The sequence below is a fragment of the Pleurodeles waltl genome, chromosome 12, assembly GCF_031143425.1.
Source record: "Pleurodeles waltl isolate 20211129_DDA chromosome 12, aPleWal1.hap1.20221129, whole genome shotgun sequence".
Classification (NCBI taxonomy): domain Eukaryota; kingdom Metazoa; phylum Chordata; class Amphibia; order Caudata; family Salamandridae; genus Pleurodeles; species Pleurodeles waltl.
This window is the reverse complement of record NC_090451.1, coordinates 667,715,596-667,740,081: the sequence shown is the minus strand read 5'-3', so window position 1 is coordinate 667,740,081 and position 24,486 is coordinate 667,715,596. Positions and strand designations below refer to the sequence as shown.

The window sequence follows — 24,486 nt, the reverse complement described above, 5'->3', positions numbered from 1 at the left end:
GGTATTTGTAAGCATTGTAGTTAGTGGTATATTATGCCACATTATGAGAGTCGTATACCAATTAGTTGCGTGCAGCTTGAATTCTAGACAAAAGGTAGTTGTTCATACACTGCAGCACTACAAAGGAGTTTGGGAATGATATACCGAACTGCCAAGAGCATCTGGTGAGAGAAAAATACCTCCAGGCAAGACTAAGCTGTATATTTCGACAATTGGTAACAACAGGTTAATCAGAAAATGGTATATACTGTAGGTTTTGAAAATGCAAAATACTTCCCTTTCGGGGTATTTACATTAGAAATGAAAACAACTGAAAAATTCAATAACAGGGAAATGAGATAGCAGAAATAGAGAAGTAATATAATTGAAGCCTGGAAAATGCTGGGCATTATTTCTAATGTGAAGTGGTACACAGTCGCAAACAGGGCAGAAATACAGTCCGCCCTATTACAAGAGTTTATAGCCTTGTAATCAGGCAGATTGGATATCCATCACAGTTTGACAGATAATCCCCTGTGCCAAAATTTCAATAATGCCCCATGATTAGTCCATTGCTGTTATGACGTATCTGCAAAGGAGCAGAAAAGAGAAGTTTGGTGAACTTTAATCACTTTTTTCACAGCTGTCCGCTGCACAGGCTGCAAACATTTTTATAGGAAAATGTTACTTACCCCGTAAGCATCTGTTCGTGGAAATGGTGCTGTAGATTCACATGCTCTGCATACTCCTGCCATCTAGTGTTGGGTTCAGAGTGTTCCAAATGTTTTTTCTTTGAAGAAGCATTTTACAGTCACAGGATCGAGCGACTCCTCCTTCTCGGTGATACTGTGCATGGGAATGGACTCCTTTGTTAGATTGTTCTCCCACAGATGGGTGAGAGAAGAAGTGTACAGGAAGTATAGAGAAAGAGATGTCCATGCAAATGTAACTACATATGTACAAGAATATACAAATATAAGGATACTGGAACAGCCACAGGCATCCGGGGAGGAGGGAGCGCACGTGAATCTACAGCACCATTTTCCACGAACAGATGATTACTGGGTAAGATTCTCCATTTTATGGCATGTGTTGCTGTAGAGAAACATGCTCTACACAGACTGTAAAGCAGTCCCTCCATTAGAGCGGTGGCTAGCCTGTGGAAGTTGCAGTTGACTGGAGGGCGAGGAGAAGGCTTGTGAGGTGTGCTGGTAGCCTTATCCTTGGTGACCTTCTTTGGAGGTCGAGAAGTGTTCAAAACCTCTTGAAAGGACAGCTTCCTCTTCAACATAACAAATTTGAGGGGGGGGTGGAGGCGGAAGGAGAGAGGGAGAGGGGTTATGGGGAAGAGCAATAATGCACCCTGTGCCCTCCTGGATAAAGAGGCGGTGCTGTCGCGTGTCTATCGTCTCCAAAATAGGTTCAGTAGTTGATGGTGTGGCTGAAGACTGGCTGGAGTCTTTGTGCTCCGAAGGTGTTGACTCCTTTTTTTTTTTTTGATACTGCAGATTTTGATTGGTGTCCTTTTGTCGGCACCAAAGCAGAGGTGGAAGCTGGTCGGCTCAGAGTTGTGTCCCAGAACGAGGTGCCGGAGGTTGACACCGAAGACGTCTTGTTCTTGGCTATTTTCAGAGCCAACCAGAGGGCAGGGCAGCCAAAACAGTTTTTCAGATCTGGCACAGGCATCAGGGGAGAGCCACAAGTTTCACACCATATGCTGACTGGTGTGGGGGAATTTTGATTGACACCGAAGACAGAAATGAAACTGCGTCCATTCCATCAGCTCAGCATAATCTTCGGATCCACGTGGTGTGGAAGGCCCGAGGTGGGTGCCCGAACCGACGAGTAGATATGAACGCGGAGATGGAAAAAATGCAATCGACAAACAATATTGTCAATAAAGAGCAGACGGAAAGAAGGATTTTGAACTGGAGCGAGTCAAAAGACAGAGTGAAGAGTCACATGTCCGAATCCGACAGCGAGGAGAAAACAATCTAACCAAGGAGTCGATGTCTATGCGTAGTATCACCGAGTAGGAGTCACTCAATTCACGTGACTTGAAAATGCTTCTTCAAAGAAAAACAACTTGCAACACTCCGAACCTAACACTGGATTGCAGGAGTATGCAGAGCATGTTTATCTACAGCCACACATCCCATAGAACATTTAAGTACAGAAAACATAACACACTTACACTCTGTGGGGCTACAAAACTCGGGAGCTGTTCCGTTGTCGGTCACGTCCACCTTTGGATCTCATCTGCTCTTGAACTGAACCTGCCTGAAAATCAGAGCCAGAGAAACATAAGATTTAGACAACGGCCTTAGCTGTGTCTAGAACAAAACCATCAATACATGTGGTGTAACCACTTTCTGCAGCACCTGAGTGGAGTTATACCCTGTACTAGGAATGATATGGGGCCTTTGGGATCCCACCATGGACTACCCTCCCCCTAGGAGGACTGAGTAGGAGCCCACATTACTATGTCATCAACATAAGTGCAGGGAAACAAACCACGGTGCAGCAAAGAAATAAGCAATGTGTAAATACTGCCAATCTCATATAACCCCCAAATACATGAACTCCTTCCTCCCTGTCTCGTACTTCCTGTTTTGTATGGCAGTTAGATGTCACTGAGTGTTGGCTTCACAAAGCTAGGCGAGTCAGTGTGCATGCAAACAAGTCACAGTAAATTGTGCTAACTGTGCATCAAAGGGTACACACTAGCACAATCAGATGATATGTGCACTGGCATATTTGGCTGTGTCCCTAGTCACCCCATGGACTAGGCACACTAAAGCCTTGGAATACCTCAATCTTACAGGTGACTGAACTGGGGTGGGCTGGTTACACTTCTGATTGAGAGTGGGATCTTAGTTTGTGAGTCTGTGGCTGAGTGCCATGCCTCATGACTGTTTGACTGGCATGACAGAATCTGGGAATAAAATCTCCTCTTAGCACCTACTCTGGTGGTCGGTTTTGCTGGTGTGCGCACAACATGAGCACCACCCATCATTGGTGGGGCTTCACTCCTTTAATAATTGTACAAGTTACTCTCCACGGTGCCTTCTACCAGTTGTCCTTACATTCCACTTCATAAAGTCATAAGATGTCCCAGGCACGGCAGAGGCATCAGAGGACAGCTTACAAAGCAAGAGATAAAACTATGGGCCACTGAGGTATAAAACTACAAACTCCAGTTTTTCAAAGTGCCCACCGGCTTGCACAACTCAGTGCTTTACTTCTGGTGTACAAAAAGGCACAAATTAGGAGGTGTGTGTGGGAAGACTTATGGGGAGGAAGGGTTGGGTATATATCTTGGGAGTAGAAAATCTACTCGAGCGGTAGACAAGAAGCAGTGTGCCCTGCTGCTTGTGTTGCGTTCGCACAGGACAAACAGCTGGTGCTAAAAATCATTACGAATGACGCAACCTAACGCACTCTGCTGCTTGCGGAACTCCACGTAGCCTGGCAGAGTTTTTAGGTCATTTTGCGGAGTTCCGTGTTTCTGAACTCTGCAAACTTTACCCAGGCATAGCATTATCACAGCCTGTGCATCAGCAGCTACAAACGGAGTTCTTTAGATTGATGGATTCACACTAAGCTGTAGTGCATGTACATATGGTGAGTAGCAGCAATGAGAAATATGAATGCAGAGGTACCAAGCGGGTACATTAAATTAAACAAAACTCCTCGTTTTTTACCTAGCAAAATTGTGCACGCTTGGAGTTTGAGGTCCCAGTTTCTAATGGACCTAACAAACTACACAGTGCTACAGTTAATACATAATAATCAATTGTCATGGCAGAAGAATGCCACACCAGCTTTGCTAGGAGATACACAGCCAGATACACTTTAAGGAAACATCCTACTGTAGTTACTAGAAGGTCATTGTCGTTGTCAGATGTGGTCTGTTCTATTGAATGCAGAAACCATGTGCACACAGTATTGCTGCATATTCACGAAGGAAATATTATATAACAATGCACTCTGCAGGAATCTAGATAACCTTCTTTCCCCTTTTAATGCTTAGGGGCTCATTATGAACACAGCAAGATGTTTATGCTGGCGGTCTAAACATAGACCGCCAGCCCCTAGAAGACCCCGCCGGCCCTATAATATACATTCCACTGGGCCGGCAGGCGGAATGAAAATGTCACTTACCCAGTGTACATCTGTTCGTGGCATTGGTCGCTGCAGATTCACATGTTGTGCACAGTCCGCCATCTGGTGTTGGGTCGGAGTGTTACAAGTTGTTTTTCTTCGAAGAAGTCTTTCGAGTCACGAGACCGAGGGACTCCTCCTCTTTGCTTCCATTGCGCATGGGCGTCGGCTCCATCTTAGATTGTTTTCCCCGCAGATGGTGAGGTAGGAGTTGTGTGTGTTAGTAATAGTGCCCATGCAATGGAATGAATAAGTATGTACAAATGAAGGTTAAGTAATATATATATATATATATATACAAATGTACAAATGTTGAAGATAACTTCCAACGGCTACAGGCTCCCGGGGAGGCGGGTGGGCACATGTGAATCTGCAGCGACCAATGCCACGAACAGATGTACACTGGGTAAGTGACATTTTCCGTTCGATGGCATCTGTCGCTGTAGATACGCATGTTGTGCATAGACTAGTAAGCAGTTATCTCCCCAAAAGCGGTGGCTCAGCCTGTAGGAGTGGAAGTAGTCTGAAACAAAGTTCTCAGTACGGCTTGACCTACTGTTGCTTGTTGTGCGGATAGCACGTCTACACAGTAGTGTTTAGTAAATGTGTGAGGCGTGGACCATGTGGCTGCCTTACATATTTCGTGCATTGGAATATTTCCTAGGAATGCCATGGTAGCGCCTTTTTTTCTGGTTGAGTGTGCCCTTGGTGTAATGGGCAGTTGTCTCTTTGCTTTAAGATAGCAGGTTTGGATGCACTTAACTATCCATCTGGCTATACCTTGTTTTGATATTGGGTTTCCTGTATGAGGTTTTTGAAATGCAATAAACAGTTGCTTTGTTTTCCTAACCTCCTTTGTTCTGTCGATGTAGTACATTAGTGCTCTTTTGACATCTAATGTATGTAGTGCCCTTTCAGCTACTGAGTCTAGCTGTGGGAAGAACACTGGTAACTCTACCGTTTGATTTAAGTGGAACGGTGAAATAACCTTTGGTAGGAATTTAGGATTGGTTCTTAGTACAACCTTATTTTTGTGTATTTGGATAAAAGGTTCTTGTATTGTAAACGCCTGAATTTCACTTACTCTTCTTAGAGATGTGATGGCAATGAGAAATGCAACTTTCCAGGTTAAGAATTGTATTTCGCAAGAATGCATGGGTTCAAAAGGTGGTCCCATGAGTCTTGTCAAGACGATGTTAAGGTTCCATGAAGGAACAGGTGGTGTTCTTGGTGGTATTATTCTTCTTAGGCCCTCCATAAATGCTTTAATGGCGGGTATCCTAAACAGTGAAGTTGAATGGGTAATCTGCAGGTATGCAGATATTGCTGCAAGGTGTATTTTAATGGAAGAGAAGGCTAGATTTGACTTTTGTAAGTGTAGTAAGTATCCCACTACATCTTTTGGGGATGCGTGTAATGGATGAACTTGATTATTATGGCAGTAGCAAACAAACCTTTTCCATTTGCTTGCATAGCAGTGTCTAGTGGATGGTCTTCTAGCTTGTTTTATGACTTCCATACATTCTTGAGTGAGGTTTAAATGTCCGAATTCTAGGATTTCAGGAGCCAGATTGCTAGATTGAGCGATTCTGGGTTTGGATGCCTGAGCTGCTGTTTGTGTTGTGTTAACAGATCTGGCCTGTTGGGTAACTTGACGTGTGGTACTACTGACAGGTCTAGTAGTGTTGTGTACCAAGGTTGTCTTGCCCATGTTGGTGCTATTAATATGAGTTTGAGTTTGTTTTGACTCAATTTGTTTACTAGATATGGAAGGAGAGGGAGAGGGGGAAAAGCGTATGCAAATTTCCCTGACCAGTTCATCCATAGGGCATTGCCTTGAGACTGTCTGTGTGGGTACCTGGATGCGAAGTTTTGGCATTTTGCGTTCTCTTTTGTTGCAAATAGGTCTATTTGCGGTGTACCCCAAAGTTTGAAGTAAGTGTTTAGGATTTGGGGGTGAATCTCCCATTCGTGGACCTGTTGGTGATCTCGAGAGAGATTGTCTGCTAGTTGATTTTGGATCCCTGGAATAAACTGTGCTATTAGGCGAATGTGGTTGTGAATTGCCCATTGCCATATCTTTTGTGCTAGGAGACATAGCTGTGTCGAGTGTGTTCCCCCTTGCTTGTTTAGGTAATACATTGTTGTCATGTTGTCTGTTTTGACAAGAATGTATTTGTGGGTTATGATGGGTTGAAAAACTTTTAGCGCCAGGAATACTGCTAGTAATTCGAGGTGATTTATATGCAGTTTTGTTTGATGTACGTCCCATTGTCCTTGGATGCTGTGGTGATCGAGGTGTGCTCCCCACCCTGTCATGGAAGCATCTGTTGTTATTACGTATTGTGGCACTGGGTCTTGGAACGGCCGCCCTTTGTTTAAATTTGTACTGTTCCACCATAGAAGCGAGATGTATGTTTGGCGGTCTATCAACACCAGATCTAGAAGGTGACCCTGTGCATGTGACCATTGTGATGCTAGGCACTGTTGTAAGGGCCTCATGTGCAGTCTTGCGTTTGGGACAATGGCTATGCATGAGAACATCATGCCTAGGAGTTTTAAAACCACTTTTGCCTGTATTTGTAGTGTTGGATACATGGCCTGTATGACCTTGTGAAAATTTTGAACCCTTTGTGGACTCGGAGTGGCTAATCCTTTTGTTGTGTTGATTACCGCTCCTAAGTAGTGCTGTATTTTGCACGGCACAATGTGTGATTTTTTGTAGTTGAGGGAGAACCCGAGTTTGTAGAGGGTTTGTATGACATACTCTGTGTGTTGTGAACACTTTGTTAGCGAGTTGGTCTTGATTAGCCAATCGTCTAAATACGGGAATACGTGTATTTGCTGCCTTCTGATGTGTGCGGCTACTACTGCTAGGCATTTGGTAAATACTCTTGGTGCGGTCGTTATACCGAACGGTAAGACTTTGAATTGATAGTGTATTCCCTTGAATGCAAACCTTAGGTATTTCCTGTGCGAAGGGTGTATCGGTATGTGGAAATACGCGTCTTTGAGATCTAAGGTTGTCATGTAATCTTGTTGCTTTAGCAGTGGTAACACCTCCTGTAGCGTGACCATGTGAAAGTGGTCTGATTTGATGTAGGTGTTTAGTATTCTGAGATCTAAGATGGGCCTCAGTGTTTTGTCCTTTTTGGGTATTAGAAAGTACAGTGAATAGACTCCTGTGTTTATTTCTGTACATGGTACCAGTTCTATTGCTTCTTTTTGCAGTAGTGCTTGAACTTCTATTTCTAGGAGGTCTAAATGCTGTTTTGACATTTTGTGTGTTTTTGGTGGGATATTTGGAGGGATCTGTAGAAATTCTATGCAATAACCATGTTGGATAATTGCTAAGACCCAAGTGTCTGTTGTTATATCCACCCACGATTGATAAAACTGACTTAGTCTTCCCCCCACTGGTGTTATGTGGAGGGGTTGAGTGACTTGTAAGTCACTGTTTGGTTGTTGGGGTTTTGGGGCTTTGAAATTTTCCCCGGTTTCTCGGGAATTGTCCCCTTCTGTACTGGCCCCGAAAACCTCCCCTTTGGTACTGTCCCTGGTAGGTAGACGGTGTTGATTGTGAGGTGCTGGCTTGTGTGGCCTGACCCCGAAACCCCCCTCTGAAGGTTGTTTTACGGAAGGTGCCGAAAGTGCCTCTGCTTTGCGGGGAGTAGAGCGCGCCCATGGCCTTGGCTGTGTCAGTGTCCTTTTTCAGCTTCTCAATCGCCGTGTCAACCTCTGGTCCGAACAATTGTTGTTCGTTGAACGGCATATTGAGTACTGCTTGCTGTATTTCTGGTTTAAAGCCAGACGTGCATAACCATGCGTGCCTTCTGATGGTTACTGCAGTGTTTATTGTCCTTGCAGCTGTGTCCGCTGCATCCATAGAGGAGAGTATTTGGTTATTGCAGATGTTTTGTCCCTCCTCAACCACCTGTTTTGCCCGCTTTTGAAATTCTTTGGGTAGATGCTCGATGAGATGCTGCATCTCGTCCCAATGGGCTCTGTCATAACGCGCTAGGAGCGCCTGAGAGTTTGCGATGCGCCACTGGCTTGCAGCTTGTACAGCGACTCTTTTCCCAGCTGCGTCGAATTTTCGGCTTTCTTTATCCGGGGGTGGTGCATCGCCCGATGTGTGTGAATTGGCTCTTTTGCGAGCTGCCCCTACCACGACTGAGTCTGGTGGCAGTTGAGAGGTGATAAAAGCAGGGTCTGTGGGAGGTGCTTTATATTTTTTCTCTACCCTCGGAGTGATCGCTCTACTCTTGACAGGGTCTTTGAAGATTTGCTTCGCGTGCCTTAGCATTCCTGGAAGCATAGGCAGGCTTTGGTAGTTGCTATGGGTGGAGGAGAGGGTGTTAAAAAGGAAGTCATCCTCGACAGGTTCTGTGTGTAACGACACGTTGTGGAATTCTGCTGCCCTAGCTACCACCTGCGCATACGCTGTGCTGTCCTCAGGTGGTGAGGGCTTGGTAGGGTATGACTCTGGACTATTGTCTGACACTGGGGCGTCGTATAGGTCCCAAGCATCTTGGTCATCTTGGCTCATGGTGGTGTGAGCCGGTGAATGTGACGGAGTTTGTGCCGGTGATATCTGAGTTACAGGTGGAGGAGAGGGTGGCGGAGTTGCTTTATTTGCCACCTTTGCTTGTGGTGTTAGTTGTTCAGTTAGGAGAAAAAGGAGACTAGAGTTCCAGATTGGTGGAAGAGTGCTAATCTTCCCTGTTCCACTCTGGATGAAGATCCTCTTTTGTGTATGGTCTACATCAGTAGTCTGTAACTCCTCTTCAAACCTGTGTTTACGCATTTGAGAGGACAATGATTGTTCCTCTGAATATGAGCCGGTAGTGGGTTCGGTTGCTGGTTGTTTTGGCACCGAAACTGTGTCTTTTTTTGTTTTCGGCTCCGAGGCGAATCTCTTCTTTTTCGGAGTCGAGCCTTCTCGGCGTCGATCATCCTCGGTGCCGCTGTCTCTGCGTCGAGCAGCGTCGGCTCCGCTTTCTCGGCATCAATCTTTTTCGGCAACACTTTCTCGGTCCCAAGAATGTTGCGTGCCTTTGTCTCGACCCGAGTCGGACGTTCTGGGCACCAGTTCGGCCTTTTTCGGTGCCGATGGACGGTCACCTTTATGGGTTGAGCCATGGCCAGTTGGCAGTGGCGTCCCCTGGGCCTTGTCTGTTTTCTTGTGCTGTGTGCTTTTCGACGTCTTACTCACAGTTTCATCGACGTCGAATTCATCCGAGTCCGATTCATGGATGGAGAAGGCTTCCTCCTCTTCTCCTTGTTCCTCGAACTCTCGGTGTTCTGTCGGCGTGGACGCCATCTGTAATCTCCTGGCTCGACGGTCACGGAGCGTTTTTCGGGACCGGAACGCACGACAGGCCTCACAAGTTTCTTCTTTGTGCTCGGGTGACAGGCACAAGTTACAGACCAAATGTTGGTCCGTATATGGATATTTATTGTGGCATTTAGGACAGAATCGGAACGGGGTCCGTTCCATCGATGTCGATGTTACACGCGGTCGGGCCGACCAGGCCCCGACGGAGGATCGAAATTACCCCGAAGGGCTACCGGAGCTCTTCACGATTCGGTGTCGATTCTAACTATCCTGATCAAAACAATACCGACGTAGTTTTTCGAAGTTTTGACTATCTTTCCGTCCCGAAACCCGGAGCGAAAAGGAACACGTCCGAACCCGAGGGCGGAAAAAAAACAATCTAAGATGGAGCCGACGCCCATGCGCAATGGAAGCAAAGAGGAGGAGTCCCTCGGTCTCGTGACTCGAAAGACTTCTTTGAAGAAAAACAACTTGTAACACTCCGACCCAACACCAGATGGCGGACTGTGCACAACATGTGTATCTGCAGCAACAGATGCCATCGAACACAGTGTTTCTGCCAGCTGGCCTGGCCAAATGCTGGGCCAGGACATTGCCGACGGCTCCACATGGAGCTGTCATCAATGCTGCAGTGTGACAGGTGAAGCAGCACATGTCGCGCAGATCCTGCGCGACGGGGCTGTGCACGGGGGCCCTGGACCACCCCTTCCGCCAGCCTTTCCCTGGTGGGGAAAACCGCCAGGGAAAGGCTGGAGGAACAAGGGTTCTTTATCCAGAGGGCGGCACTGCTTGCAGCACTGCCCTGTAAATAGAGAAATCCGCCATCGTCAGGCTGTCTGTCGGTGGAAGCCTGGTGGTGGCGGCCGCCTGTGGTGGTCTTCCCTTGCTGATTATATGGTGGACCAGACTGCCATGCCGGTGGCGGTAATTTCCGCCGGTATGGCGGTCTGGCCTGCCATGTTCATAATAAGGCCCTTAGTCACCACAATGCTTCTTCATATTTTCAAAGGAAGCATATTTATCCAGAAGAATTCTGCGGCAAACAACTGTAAATATGTCTCTACAGTTGGTGTGTGCTAGGCTCTGTGAGTTCCATCTCTTATTTCATTCATTAGTAATGAAGAGTAATTTCACTAAGTACTTACAATGGCGGACATGAACTTAGTTACTAGACAGAGATTTCATTGCTGCCAAGCTGTAGTTTTCTACCCTCTCCTCAAAAGCTTCCCCACTCCTACGTTAGGTGGAAAAAGTCAGCTGATACACTACCATGTGAAGGCCATCATTGGCTGCCATATCTCCTGACCCTATGTGCGTCAGGTGCACAAAGTTCATGGGCTCCCCAATCATCGACCGATCGATTCGCCGCCTCTTCTTTTTCTGCAAGAAAGAAGAGACAGGTCAGGCGAGATTAGATCCTGCCAAACATGGAATAAACACACACACACACACACACACAGGGCAAAACGTAAATGCAGAAGAACAAAGAGCAAATATATGTACCACTCACAAAGTTTATGGTCTAAACTTTTGTATACGGTTTTCTGCTCCAAGGGTAACATCAGTACTATGGACCCAATGTTAATTTAACTGGTATGAGTGAGGACTATACCACCATCTGACTGTTGACTAGTGAAAAAACATTTAACCAGGCTTTTCCTGTCCTGCTGTGCCTGGGAATGTGTGTGCTTGTAAGCTTTCTTTTGGAGAATGTTCAAGAGCCAGCGAGAGTGGGGGCATCCTGTGATAATATCACAGCATGTTGGGATGGTGCTAAATGGAAAGGCGGTATTAGATGGATTGGAGGAGGAATGTGAATGTAGGGATCCTACTTGCAACAGTGGAGGGGTAGAGGCCAGGTATTTATCCAGTTCTCCTTCGGTCTGCCATGGTAAAATCACCCCCACAATTAGCTCTTACTTTACTACAGAGCACCAATCCTGAGAGGCCCTCTTCCTCCAATTACACAGGGTTTGTAGCTGAGCTGCATGGCTATCTCAATGCAGTCCTGCGTATTGAAAGGTGGACCTTGTAGTAAAAAGACCCAAAATGAATTATGAGGATCCCACTTTAGCAGCAATGTTGTTATGAATGTCATCCACCAATGTGGACAAGGAAAGAGCATGAAAGAAGGAGTAAATGGCTGCCGTCTGACCAGGGGTCATTGAGAGGATTAGATGTGTGCCAAGTAGTATTAGAGAAAGCAGAAAAAGTGCTGGTCTGCTGAAAAAACTAATGAACAGAAAAGATGCACATGCACCACTTAATGTACCTGGTCCATGTTAAAGCATAGTACTTTCTTGTTGATGGTGTACACGCATCCGCTATAATATTTAAGCATTTCTTCAGAAGGGTCACATACATTACTTCTGCTGTTTCAGATGTCAAGGTGTTAGGTGCAGATCCTTTAGAATGTGATCAAAGAATTCCCTCCTTTCACTGAATATGACATAAACAGCATATCTGTTGTGTCCATATGGAAGTCATTATAATTAGTACCATGCTGAAAACCGACAATCGTGAAATTATTCATATCGACTGAAAAGCATGAGATAACATGTGAACCAACTTATTGAAAATGTGTCCCCTCTGACATAGGCTAGTAGAGCCTGTAATCAAATATTTTACATTTTCTGTTTTCTATGTTTGCAAACAGATGTACCCCAGTGATGAAAAAAACATGTCAACAATGCACTATTTGAATTCCCACTTGTGCCATATTCCTGTTTGTCTACTTACTGCATACGCATGAGGATTTTTTATTCCTTGAACGTGATTTGCTACAATTAAGACATGCTTTGCAATTACCAACCTCCAAATCTGTTGTGTTCATTTTGACTTAGGGTATGCGGCTGTGGCTCTGTTGAGGTGAAACAACACTGTTTTGTTGTGCTTCATTATTTCCACACCTTTGTTAAGAAGTTGACTTTGGAAAGCCTACAGTCCTGGAAAAATCATCTTGAGTTCTGGGTAAATCTTCACTGGTTCTAGCGTGACCAAAGTCCTCTTATTATGGGTTGTCCATGTTTAAACAATACCGCGTGTGATGCATCGGTTGTTAGGATCGCTTGTGGGGCGTATGTTTAAAAGGGTCTTCCTGTTACATACTTTGCTTGTTCCACCTTTTTAGGGTCGAGCCTGCGTTGCATGCGCTCGTGCATGCGTATCGCAGCAAGACTCTTTAGTATTTAGAAAAGGGCTCGGAGCCCTGTCAACTTCACATCAGTGTTTTTTATTGGTTCGTGGGCTTGCCTAATAAAATCTGCTTGCTTTCATTAGTCGAAGGCATGCATACGTCATGCCTTTTCCGGTAGTTAGCCCTCCTCGAGCGCAGCGACCCAGTACAGAAAACATGCGAGGCTCGCTGTTTTCTATTGGGCTCGTGGACTTCTTTTTCTCTAATTTACGAGCGCGATCTCGCTTGGCAGAAGTCGAGCGCTTTACATAGTTAATTTCACTTTTTCGGGTTATGTACATAAATGCACTTTTGCCCGATAGGTGAAAAGTCGGGTTAGGAGTTTACAACGCGATCAGCTCTAACATGAGCAAACGCAAGACCCGTTGCATTGTAAAGGCTTGTTATTTATGTGTTGAAATCTTGTTACAACCACTAGATCCTCCCAGTCCCCGCAGCCTCTGACCACTAACTGTTCAACCGTTCCTGTATATGCAGCCTTGCTTTAGGAATCAAATGCATGTTTGGAGCCATCACACCCAACAACCTCATGACCGACCTCACCGTTAGAGACTTAGATGTCTGGTAAAGGTGAATCTGATCACGCAATGCTTGCATTATCATCACTGTTTGGTTGGAAATCACCATTATGGTGTCAACTTCTGCCCCCAGGAATGACATTTTTTCTTCCGGTAATCGGGAGGATTTTATCAAGTTTGCTGTGAATAACAACTGATACAGCCCGTGCAGTCGGTCCTATTTGAATGTGTTCCCTTTCACCAGCTGGTCGTGGAGGAAACCCTGCATATGAATAGCTTCCTACAAGGAGGCCCTCTAACGCTGCATGTGTTTTGGTAAAAACTCTTGGCACAGACTTTATAGCGAATGTTAGTGCCTTGAACAGGTAATACATTCGCAGTCAGAAACCTCAGGTGTCAAGTGCGTTGGATGCAAGAAGACATGAAAGCAGGAGTCTTTTAAATCCACTGTCGCTATGCAGTCATGTTGATCCAACATTTTTATAACTTAGTAAACAGTTGTCGTTCAGAACCTGTGTGTTTTGATGATTGTTTGTTGCAATGTTAGAAAGAACATAGAATACACTCCTAGGTCTCTCTGCTGCAGTGGTACTTCGTGTATTGCACTGCTTGTATCCATGGATGGTGTTCATGATAGGCGGTGCTAAATAAGCTTTTGTCCTCCCAAGGCCAGTTCCTGCACTCCAGCATTTTCCTGCAGACACGTGCCTAGGTATTCTGTCAACCCCAGAAACGTATTGAACAATAGGATTTGTGGACTGAAAACACAAAGGTGTGCTGTTGGTTCGTGTACAGACTAATGTGCTCAATTATCTTAACTTAATAAGGCACCGAGTTATATCAGATCTAACATAATTCTTAGAAACATGGTCAATATGTGATTGTATAACTCCCTATTTGAATTAAGTGAGTCAAAGAAGTTATTAGGATAAAATAGAAGGCTAACGATCCATTTATGGAGCGGATAATGTGTCAATGGTGGTCATCCACCGCTGTCCAGCCAGACAGCTGCACATTTTAATCAACGGGCCAATGGATTTAAAGGGTTATTTCTGATATATGAGCATGTGTGTCTGCTCCACTTTGCAAACACTAATGAAGAATGAATATGTGCCTATTATAAATGCAGAAGGACACCCCAAATTTGCCACCCACAATGCACCGCAATTACTCAAAACTATTCAGAACTTAATTAAGGTTGTCAAAGTGAGACCTTAGAAATAGAGCCAATAACCATGAAATTGTAACAAAACTAATTCTACAGCCTCTAGGACAGGGACTTCTTGATATAAAGCCATCATTGCCAAAGACGTTTGACTCCCACCCAAGCAGTCACCCACAGTTCAAGACACAACCTCACTCACGGAGAATCTGCGAGTGCAGCTTGTAGGCACACATGGAAACTATTCATGCTCTATCGCAATATTTAGCATTGACATGTAAGAAGCAAAATGAACCCTTCTCTCGCAAGCTCAGACTCCACTCCAGCGTTTTGTGCCTTTTACAGCTACACATCAGGAATTCCCCAAAATAAAAGCCAACACCGTGTATTTGAAGCTTACATGTGAAACAGCAACCTATTCTAAAAACTATTATAGTCTGCGGTGCTTAATAAAAAATAAAAAAATAAAAATAAAAAATAAAATAACAGAATACATTAACACAAATCTACAAACATTTTTTTATTCTGGCGAGTTTTTAAACAATACAAATGCACAATGATGACAGTATTATTATTGGTATTCTTCTGGTATAATGGCGCTTTAGGGCCACCACAGGAAAACTAAGGGGTGGTAATTTACAAGAAATGGACTAGACCACTGCGATTGGTATAATGTGACATATACATGTTTCCACACAGAGGAAGTTCTAAGAAGGATCTGAAACCATTTGAGTATCATATTCACTTATGAGGGTGAAAGAGCACCAGCTCAGGTTTTTCTTGGATAGTCAATTTTCTGAGAGTAAAATCCATTGCCTTTTATTGTTTTTTCAGCTGAAAGGAGGTAGATCTTGTACCATCCAGGTGCCCACAAGGATAAAGTACATTATATTAGAGGTGGGAAAGTTTAGTGATCTTGGGTCAACTGGGCAAACGATGGTCAGGGAATTGCCTGTAATTCCCTTATGCCCCCAGGAATGACTTTCAAAGTTGAGCTCAATTATTCATTGGCCTTGAGGTCCTGAAGTGTTCAATGCCCATGCTCAGTGTTTTCCTGCCGCCTGACTACGCATGTGAATGGACAGGTCCATAACATCAGAATGGAGACGTTGACTCTTTACTGGGTGACTGCCTCGGCTTGTCCATCTCTGAAAACCAATACCGGGGCCTTAATTGTCAGATTATCCTACTGGCCCATGTGAACGGAATCAGTGCTGGTAACCAAACTCTTAATCACCTTGCAGTCTAATTGGACTTTGCAGTTTCTTTGGAACAGTCCAATGTTGCAAGCAAACTGGCTTGTAAATATGCTTTATGTGCATCACCTCCGGGTTCCTTCTGCTAGAGCTATTTTGTGTGTGTGGAAGGCTTGAACTGCTAATGAGCATGCTCTACTTGTTCAGTGACAGAAGCTTGCACCCCTTGTGACTGCACCAGTTATGCCAGTGTGCGGTTCGTGTACACTCCAGATGTATGAACTGGCATAAGGTCATACCTCAGTCCTGTTCTCAGTTAGCTTGTCCATTCCCTCTTTCTCTTGTCATGATGTTTATCTATAGAGGAAATTCGTTAAGAGAACTCCATAATGCTCACACCATTGCAAGATTGAACTAACACTAGCTTTGCTGGAACTGTACAGTGTGCGCGAGTCAGGTTGCGCCTCTTACTTGTAACATTTATACATGCAAAACCTGGGTGAAGGATGCTTGACTGCTGTGTCTGTGTTCAGTTGGGGTCTCTCCGTGTGCAGGTCTTCCTGGTGCTAAGAGTGTTACTGAATCCTGAGAAAACGTTTTTAGTACATAAAGGCCAAATTGACTGTCAGTGTCTGTTCCTTTGTTTAACGAGTCACCATAACTGGCTGTAGACCAGTATTTGTCACCAAGTGTAGACCAGCACTGACAAAGCCAATAGGTCTGGGGTTTAATGTGCTAATGCACGCAGCATTGGTATATTAGAAGGAGATACAAAGGAGGGAAATAGTAGAGAGGACAATTGTTGCAAAGTAGTCTCTCGTGTAGTCACAACACAAAGATTTGAGTGAAGGTGTATGTACCCAAAAAAAACAAGAACATTAGATGAAAGATAACAGCACCTTCCTCCTCCCCCTTCCCATCCCAGAGACCAACTTAGCAAGCGAATCCACCCAAAAATAGGCAGAAAAGTCAATAAAGGTGCCATCAGTTCAAGAACCTTTGCACCTTACTAGCCCAGTGTTCCTTCTGCCATCCACTCAGTGAAGCACCATTCATGGGTTTATTCAGGTCTGAGCTCGACATAGCGCCATCAGTGTTTAGATACACCGTGGGTTCACACAGCGCCATCAGTGTTTAAATGCATCGTGGGTTCACATAGCGCCCTTAGTGTTTGGCTGCACCGCGGGTTCACTTAGCGCCCTAGGTGTTTGGATGCACCACAGGTTCACATAGCGCCCTCAGTATTAGAATGCACCGCAGGTTCACCCAGCTCCCTCAGTGTCTCAATGCACTGAGGGTCCACACAGCGCCCTCAGAGGTTAGATGCACTGCGGGTCCACACAGCGCCCTCAGAGGTTAGATGCACTGCGGGTCCACACAGCGCCCTCAAAGGTTAGATGCACTGCGGGTCCACACAGCGCCCTCAGAGGTTAGATTCATTGTGGGTCCACAAAGCGCCCTCGGAGATTATATGTACTGCGGGTTCACACAGCGCCCTCAGTTTAGAGATGCACTGCAGGGTCACATAACACTGCAGAGGTTAGATGCAATGCGGGTTCACACAGCGCCCTCAGAGGTTAGATGCACTGCAGGTCCACACAGCGCCCTCAGAGGTTAGATGCACTGCGGGTCCACACAGCGCCCTCAGAGGTTAGATGCACTGCGGCTTCACACAGCTCCCTCAGATTTTAGTTGCACTGCAGGGTCACATAACGCTGCAGAGCTTATATGCACTGCGGGTTCACACAGCTCCCTCAGTTTTTAGAAGCACTGCAGGGTCACATATCGCTGCAGAGCTTAGATGCACTGCGGGTCCACACAGCGCCCTCAGAGGTTAGATGCACTGAGGGTCCACACAGCGCCCTCAGAGTTTAGATGCACTGCGGGTTGACACAGCTCCCTCAGTTTTTAGATGCACTGCAGTGTCACCTAACGCTGCAGAGCTTAGATGCACTGCGGTTTCACACAGCTCCCTCAGTTTTTTACATGCACTGCAGGGTCACATAACGCTGCAGAGCTTAGATGCACTGTGGGTTCACACAGCGCCCTCAGAGGTTAGATGCACTGCAGGTCCACACAGCGCCCTCAGAGGTTAGATGTACTGCGGGTCCACACCGCGCCCTCAGTGGTTAGATGCACTGCGGGTTCACCCAGCTCCCTCAGTGTCTCAATGCACTGAGGGTCCACACAGCGCCCTCAGAGGTTAGATGTACTGCGGGTCCACACCGCGCCCTCAGTGGTTAGATGCACTGCAGGTTTACACAGTGCCGTTACAGGTTAGATGCACTGCGGGTCCACACGGCGCCCTCAGAGGTTAGATGCACTGCGGGTCCACATAGCGCCCTCAGAGGTTAGATGCACTGCGGGTCCACACAGTGCCATCAGAGGTTAGATGCACTTGCGGTCCACACAGCGCCCTCAGAAGTTAGAGGCACTGTGGATTCACACAGCTCCCTCAGAGATTAGATGCACTTCAGGTTCACACAGCTCCCTCAGTTTTTAGATGCACTGCGGGTTCACACAGCTGCCTCAGTTTTTAGACGCACTGCAGTGTCACATAACGCTGCAGAGCTTAGATGCACTGTGGTTTCACACAGCTCCCTCAGTTTTTAGATGCACTGCAGGGTCACATAACGCTGCAGAGCTTAGATGCAGTGCGCGTTCATACAGCGCCCTCAGACGTTAGATGCACTGCGGGTCCACACATCGCCCTCAGAGGTTAGATGCACTGCGGTTTCACACAGCTCCCTCAGTTGTTAGATGCCCTGCAGGGTCACATAACACTGCAGAGCTTAGATGCACTGTGAGTTCATACAGCGCCCTCAGAGGTTAGATGCACTGCAGGTCCACACTGCACCCTCGGAGCTTAGATGCACTGAGGTTTCACACAGCTCCCTCCGTTTTTAGATGCACTGCAGGGTGACATAACGCTGCAGAGCTTAGATGCACTGCGGGTTCACATAGCGCCTGCAGTGCTTAGATGCACTGCAGGTCCACACAGCGCCCTCAGAGGTTAGAATGCCTGCGGGTCCACACAGCGCCCTCAGAGGTTAGATGCACTGCAGGTCCACACAGCGCCCTCAGAGGTTGAAAGCGCTGTGTGGACCCGCAGTGCATCTAGAGGTTAGATGCACTGCGGGTCCACACAGCGCCCTCAAAGGTTGGATGCACTGCGGGTTCACATAGCTCCCTCGGTTTTTAGATGCACTGCAGGGTCACATAAAGCTTCAGTGCTTAGATGCACTGCAGGTTCACATAGCGCCTGCAGTGCTTAGATGCACTGCAGTGTCACACAGCGCTGCAGTGTTCGCATACTTTGCTGAGATGCACCGCGGGTTCCTCGAGGAGTATGCTGTCTAAGCAGTGCGCTTTCATAACCCTTTAAGCCGAGTGTAGCGCCCTCCTCTCAAAGATAGCCCTGTCCCTGTTACCGAGATGCACTTTTGCCCTAGAAGTTTGTTCTTGGAAAACTGTTTTGAATATAGAAAGAGCAGTAAAAGCACGCCCTCTTCTAATCCGTGCAGATAAGTGCTTAGCAAGAGGGCCCTAGCCCGCATGTTTCACAAGTCTCCCAACTTCCTCATAGTGAATTGTTTCAGGTTGCACATTCACACGCTCTCGGGTGCGCCACAGTTATTTCCACGACAGGGTCCATACCAGAAGCAAGGCCTCGTTTGGCAGAAGCTGCACTGAAATGTGTTATTACAAATGTAATTTACTACCTGCCTCACCAGAGCAGCCCTCATCTTCAGCAACGCCCGAGCTCGCGTTTTTTAAACAACTTCCTCCGGGCCCGCTTCGGCCGGATGTTTTGCAAGAACTAGGTTTCAGAGCTTTAAAAAAAAAAGCAACAGCGTTTGTTTAGCACTGAAAAAATAGGTAGAAGCCCCCAGAAATTCTTAAATAATAGTGATACAACACTGAACGGGAAAGTAAGACTACACGTCGTGGAGAGTCGACATCAATGGTTTCCCCGCTCTGTTCAGACCTGTCACTCAAGTTCAAAAAGTTTTCAAAAAAATCATTGGACGCGCAGAACTTTATGTGGGAGGTGTGGTGAACTGGGACAAAGATTGCAGACCATGCATTTTTCAAAATCACTTGCGGAACTTTAAAATATATATATATATATATTTTATCTGTCGACGTTGCTTAAAAGTATCTATGAGATGGGGATTACTTATTTCAAGAGTCCACCATAACCACATATATATTATTTATATATATATATATATATATATATATATATATATATATATATATATATATAAGAATTAAAACCTGAAGGTGCAGAGATATCTGTATCTAGTTATCACCCAAGGCATCATGGGAGGAGTGGAAAATAGGAAAATATGCCTACTAAATATTACAACTGCACTGTCACAAATTTGAGATCTACGGGTTTCCCTAGGGCGAGGGATGGTGAGAGTGTATTAATTAGACAAAGGGTTCCTGCTCTTTGTGTTATCAATACACACTGCACCATCAGGACCATCATCACCATCATCTAGGGAACCACTGCATCTCTTAGTTGATAACCTATCCAGCAATAGCCAAGTACCAACAATCAGACCATGGAACCATAAACAACCACCGGCACCTCTGCGTCTACAAAGACCCCCATCTCCGACAGAAAACGTGCCTGAAACTCCAACCGACTTTTTTTTTGACCCAACACATCTTGTGGCATTCAGAACTAGCCAGAAAGCAGCGTCCTTGTCACAAAAAACACTGTTCACCTTTCCCTCCTCCATAATTATAGTCGTGACTTTGGATATCAGCAGGCATTCGGAATTTCAAAACTGAAATGAGAGCATTCCTAGTCAAATGGTAGGAAAACAGAGTCACTACAAACTCACTTTCAACACACTGTCTGGCACCCTCAAAGAATTTCAGAATATATCAGAATTATGAACACACAAATGAAGCACATTTTTTGTTCTTTCCGCAATGTGTTGTGAACAAGTACTTTAATACGATCAAAAGAAATCATTTAACTAGGAGATGCAATTTCCACACATTTCGTCTATGCATTGCATAGTTTTGTTAGTGAAACTGTATGTCTGTGGAAATGCAATGGTCTTTCAGTTGAAAAAGTGTTGTCTAATGGCAGTGTGCTACCACACCATGAATACTTCACTCTACATCACTCCATACTACTCTGCACCACTCCACACCACTGCACTCTGCTCTGCACCACTCCACTTTAAACTACTCCATGCCACTGCACTCTGCACCACACCACTCTACTCCACTTCACAGTGCCCCTCTTTACTCTACACTGTACCACTCTACTCTATGCTAATGCACTTTTTGCCACGCTACACCACTGGACTCTTTACCACTGCACTATACACCACTCAAGTCTAGACAACACTAATCTACACTGCACAACTCACATCTACACCACTGTACTCTATGCCACGCTGCAACATTGCACTCTACGCCAATGCACATTACTCTCTAACACTCAACTCTATGCCCCTGCACTGTATGCCAATCCACTGTAAGTCACTAATGTACTCTGCATCACAGCACTCTACACAACTTTACTCTAAGTCATTACACTCTATGCCACTGTAGGCAACGGCACTCTACACTGCACCACTCCATTCCACGCCGACTACACTCTACTCTGAAACAACCTACCCTACTTTTAACCACTGCACTCTAAGCCAATGCACTATACACAACTGCACTCTATGTCACTGCACTCTACTCTGCATCTCTGTACTCTATGTCACTCTACACCACTGCTCTGACATTCTACTCTGCAACACTGCACTCTCCGCCGCTGAACTCTACGCCACTCTACTCTATGGCACTATAATCTACACCACTATATGCTACTTTATTGAACTCTATGCCATTACACTCTATGCCACTCAGCTTTACTCTGCTTTACAGCCATCTGCGTCACTCCACTCTGCGCCTCAGCATTTTACATCACTACACTGTATGCCATTGCACTCAATGCCACTCTGCTCTGCAGCACTCTACGACAGTGCACTATACACCCGGCACTCCAGTTTATGCCTCTCCAATACACAACACTCTCTGCAACACCCTGCTCCACCATTCCACTGTACAACACTCTACACTCCTCTATGTCTCTAACTTTGAACTGGTGAACAACATGTCTAAAATACGCTGGGAAAGCCAATAGCTCTTGCATAGGCGAGATCTTTTGGGTTTAGTAATGCTTGTTTGTAGGAGCAACAACTTTCTGCCTGCCAGGCAGCCGGACGATGGCAGAGTTCCTTATCCGACACGGCAGCGCTACAAGCAGCGCTGCCCGCCGGATAAAGAACCTGTGTCCACCAGCCTTTCCTTGGTGGTGTCCCCCGCCAGGAAAAGGCTGGCTGAATGGGGGGCCCCTGCACTGCCCAAGCACTTGGCATGGGCAGTGCCGGGGTCCCGTGCACAGCCCCGTCGCGCATGTCACTGCCCGATTTACTGGCAGTGATATGCGCGACGGGTACCCGCCGCACTGCGACATTGACGACGGCTCCATGTGGAGCCGTCGGCAATGTCCAGGCCCAGCATTCTGCTGGGCCAGCGGTGTCTTCAACAGGCTCTCAATCTGTGTTTAGACCGCCAGTTTGAACACCTTAATACTGAATGATGTTTTAGCATGTGCAAATTTCTATAGCCTGGGTTGCAGTGTTGCGTAGCCCTATCAGTACCAGTTTCACAACATGTAACTGACGTTTGAAACATGCAGTGCAGCATGGAATCTGCTGTGTGATGTAATCTGAGCATAATGTGTGGGCACACGGGTTATGTATACCTTGGTTTATGATAAAGTTCAGTGTGGTCGAGATCGTAGAAGAGACATAACGTGTGGCTGAGGAGTATGCAAGTTCAGGCTTATACTTGTTGCGTCATGCAGTACATGGAATTATTGGTCTTAAGTATGGATTGACAGATTGTGTTTATGGGGTATTCTAGTTCAGCAGGATCTGACTTGTACTTTGAGAGGGTAGGAGGATGTGACTTAAGTGTCCGATGTGTGCAGAACAACTGAGTGATGGTATTGGATAGGTCCCTGTGATAATGTGATGAAGGGAATATTTCTATATAGAATGCTAGGGTAAAGTTGGTTTAGAGTTGCTTATTGAGAAGTGGGTCATCAATTTCTGTTGAGTTGTTTAGTCAGTGAGGTATGTGGTGAGGTATGAATGGGGCTATCCAATTCTGTGAGCAATCAGTCAAATTCCCTGACCTGGACTTTTAGTAGGTGGTGCGTTTGAGAGGGTTCAGTTTGCATATAGAATATTTTAGCCATGTTAATTATGGGATGTCTCTGGCATGGTATTGTGCAGTGTGGTACAGTTTTAGATTCAGTCTTGTGTTACATGGAAGGGAGGTTGAGTGGCGATTCGTGTGGGGTGCAGGAACATGGTGGCTGCCTTGTGAAGTAGGACATGGTTTGCTGTACAGGTGCAGTGTACAGTGGTAGTGTTTGGTTGGGGCGAATTGAGGTGTTTTGCTCAGCGGTGTGATCTTCATTGTGGTGAGTTTTGGGGTGGTGTGTTCAGATGTAAGTGGTAAAAACACTAGGCATGAACTTCAATTTAAGAGCGATAATTACTGCTCCGGAGATCGGTCAGAATTGGCTTGTTTAGTTGGATAGTATGTTGGTTTTATATTGTGGGGAGTTGCTAAATTATGTGGAGTGGACAGCCGCAGGTTGGTTAGTAAATGCTGTGGTGTAGTGGCTATGTGTCATGCTCAAGCTATTTAAAGCAGTTCCCTGCTTGTGGGAGCAATGCCGGAGGAGCCAGCTAGGACCACGGGTGCCTTGCAGCCCCCTACCCTGCGTTCCTGTCACTCTCTCTCGCTCTCTCTCTCTCGCTTACATCCCATAACGGGATGGAAGAGAGAGAGGGAGAGAGAAAAAGATTGTAATTGCGGAGGTCTCTCCATGCAATGACTTCAAACTGTCAGACTAGCCAGATGTTTGGAATGAATGTTATAGTTATGTTTGGACGCAGAGTGGAACAGAGTCACTTCTGGCCTAATGGTCAAGATCTTGTGATCGCATTAAGGAGGTTGAAGGTTCAAACCCTCGTATTGCTTGCCAGTGTGTCTGTTTATTCACTAGTGTTTTGACTGCTAAACGTTCCTAGTGATGGAACATTCACGTTTCTTTCCTATCACATGCATACGTTGAATGTCATAGGTATGTCTGGAAACAGCAGGGTAAGGAGTCACATGTGGTGTAAGGTTTAAGGTCACATACCCTCACACTGAAAGTTGAGTTTTCTACTCCAGGTGTGCCTGTGGTCTTTTCGCTTCTTTAATTTATTTTAAACTTCAAAAGTTAAAGGTTTATACTGAAAGGTAATCTCACTCGTTTTAAATAACAAATACACTTTTTTTTAAATTTGTTCTAAAATATCTCATTCTACATCTATCATTCATCAAATCCTAAATCACTCTCAGTCTCTGAATCTCTCAATGCCACTCTCTCTTAGGGTTGGGTGGTTAGCCACAGGCGCTGTGACCAACTATACCTCGCATGGCTAAAAGTCATGCACAGCGCAAGGTTGGGTGGTTATAGGGGGGTTGGTCATAGTGCCTGGCCGCAGTCCGTGTGCAGCGGTGGTTAAATTAACGTATAGTAATGAAAAATACTTTATGTTAAAAAAACAATAGAAATCCACTGAAAAAAAAACAAAGGTTACAGGGATGTTTTACTTAGGAAATTAGATTTAAAAAAAAACATAGATATTCACTTAAAAAAAACAAAGGTTACAATGATGTTATAGTTATGTTCTGAATTTACTTGTACAAAACCATAGACATTCACCGGTTATAGTTAGAGTTATCTCAAGTAACTATAACTCGTGCCCTGAGGTAACTATAACTCACGCCCTCGCCATACACAGTTTTTCCTCAATTTTTTTACTACAAATACTACATTGATG

At 45.5% G+C, this 24,486-nt stretch overlaps 1 protein-coding gene across 4 annotated transcripts in view; it reads right to left on the bottom strand.

Moving 5' to 3' along the window:
* The window catches only part of CDC42SE1 (CDC42 small effector 1), a 96,399-nt gene that overhangs the window by 8,992 nt on the left and 62,921 nt on the right, over nucleotides 1-24,486 (bottom strand). For all 4 annotated transcript variants that reach the window (XM_069218502.1, XM_069218503.1, XM_069218504.1 and 1 more), the window contains exons 3-4: nucleotides 10,751-10,861; nucleotides 2,174-2,259 (exon numbers count right to left, since the gene is read on the bottom strand). In XM_069218502.1, the coding sequence (XP_069074603.1) occupies nucleotides 2,185-2,259; nucleotides 10,751-10,861 (186 nt within the window). In that variant the 3' untranslated portion in view covers nucleotides 2,174-2,184. The remainder of the gene's footprint in view (nucleotides 1-2,173; nucleotides 2,260-10,750; nucleotides 10,862-24,486) is intronic.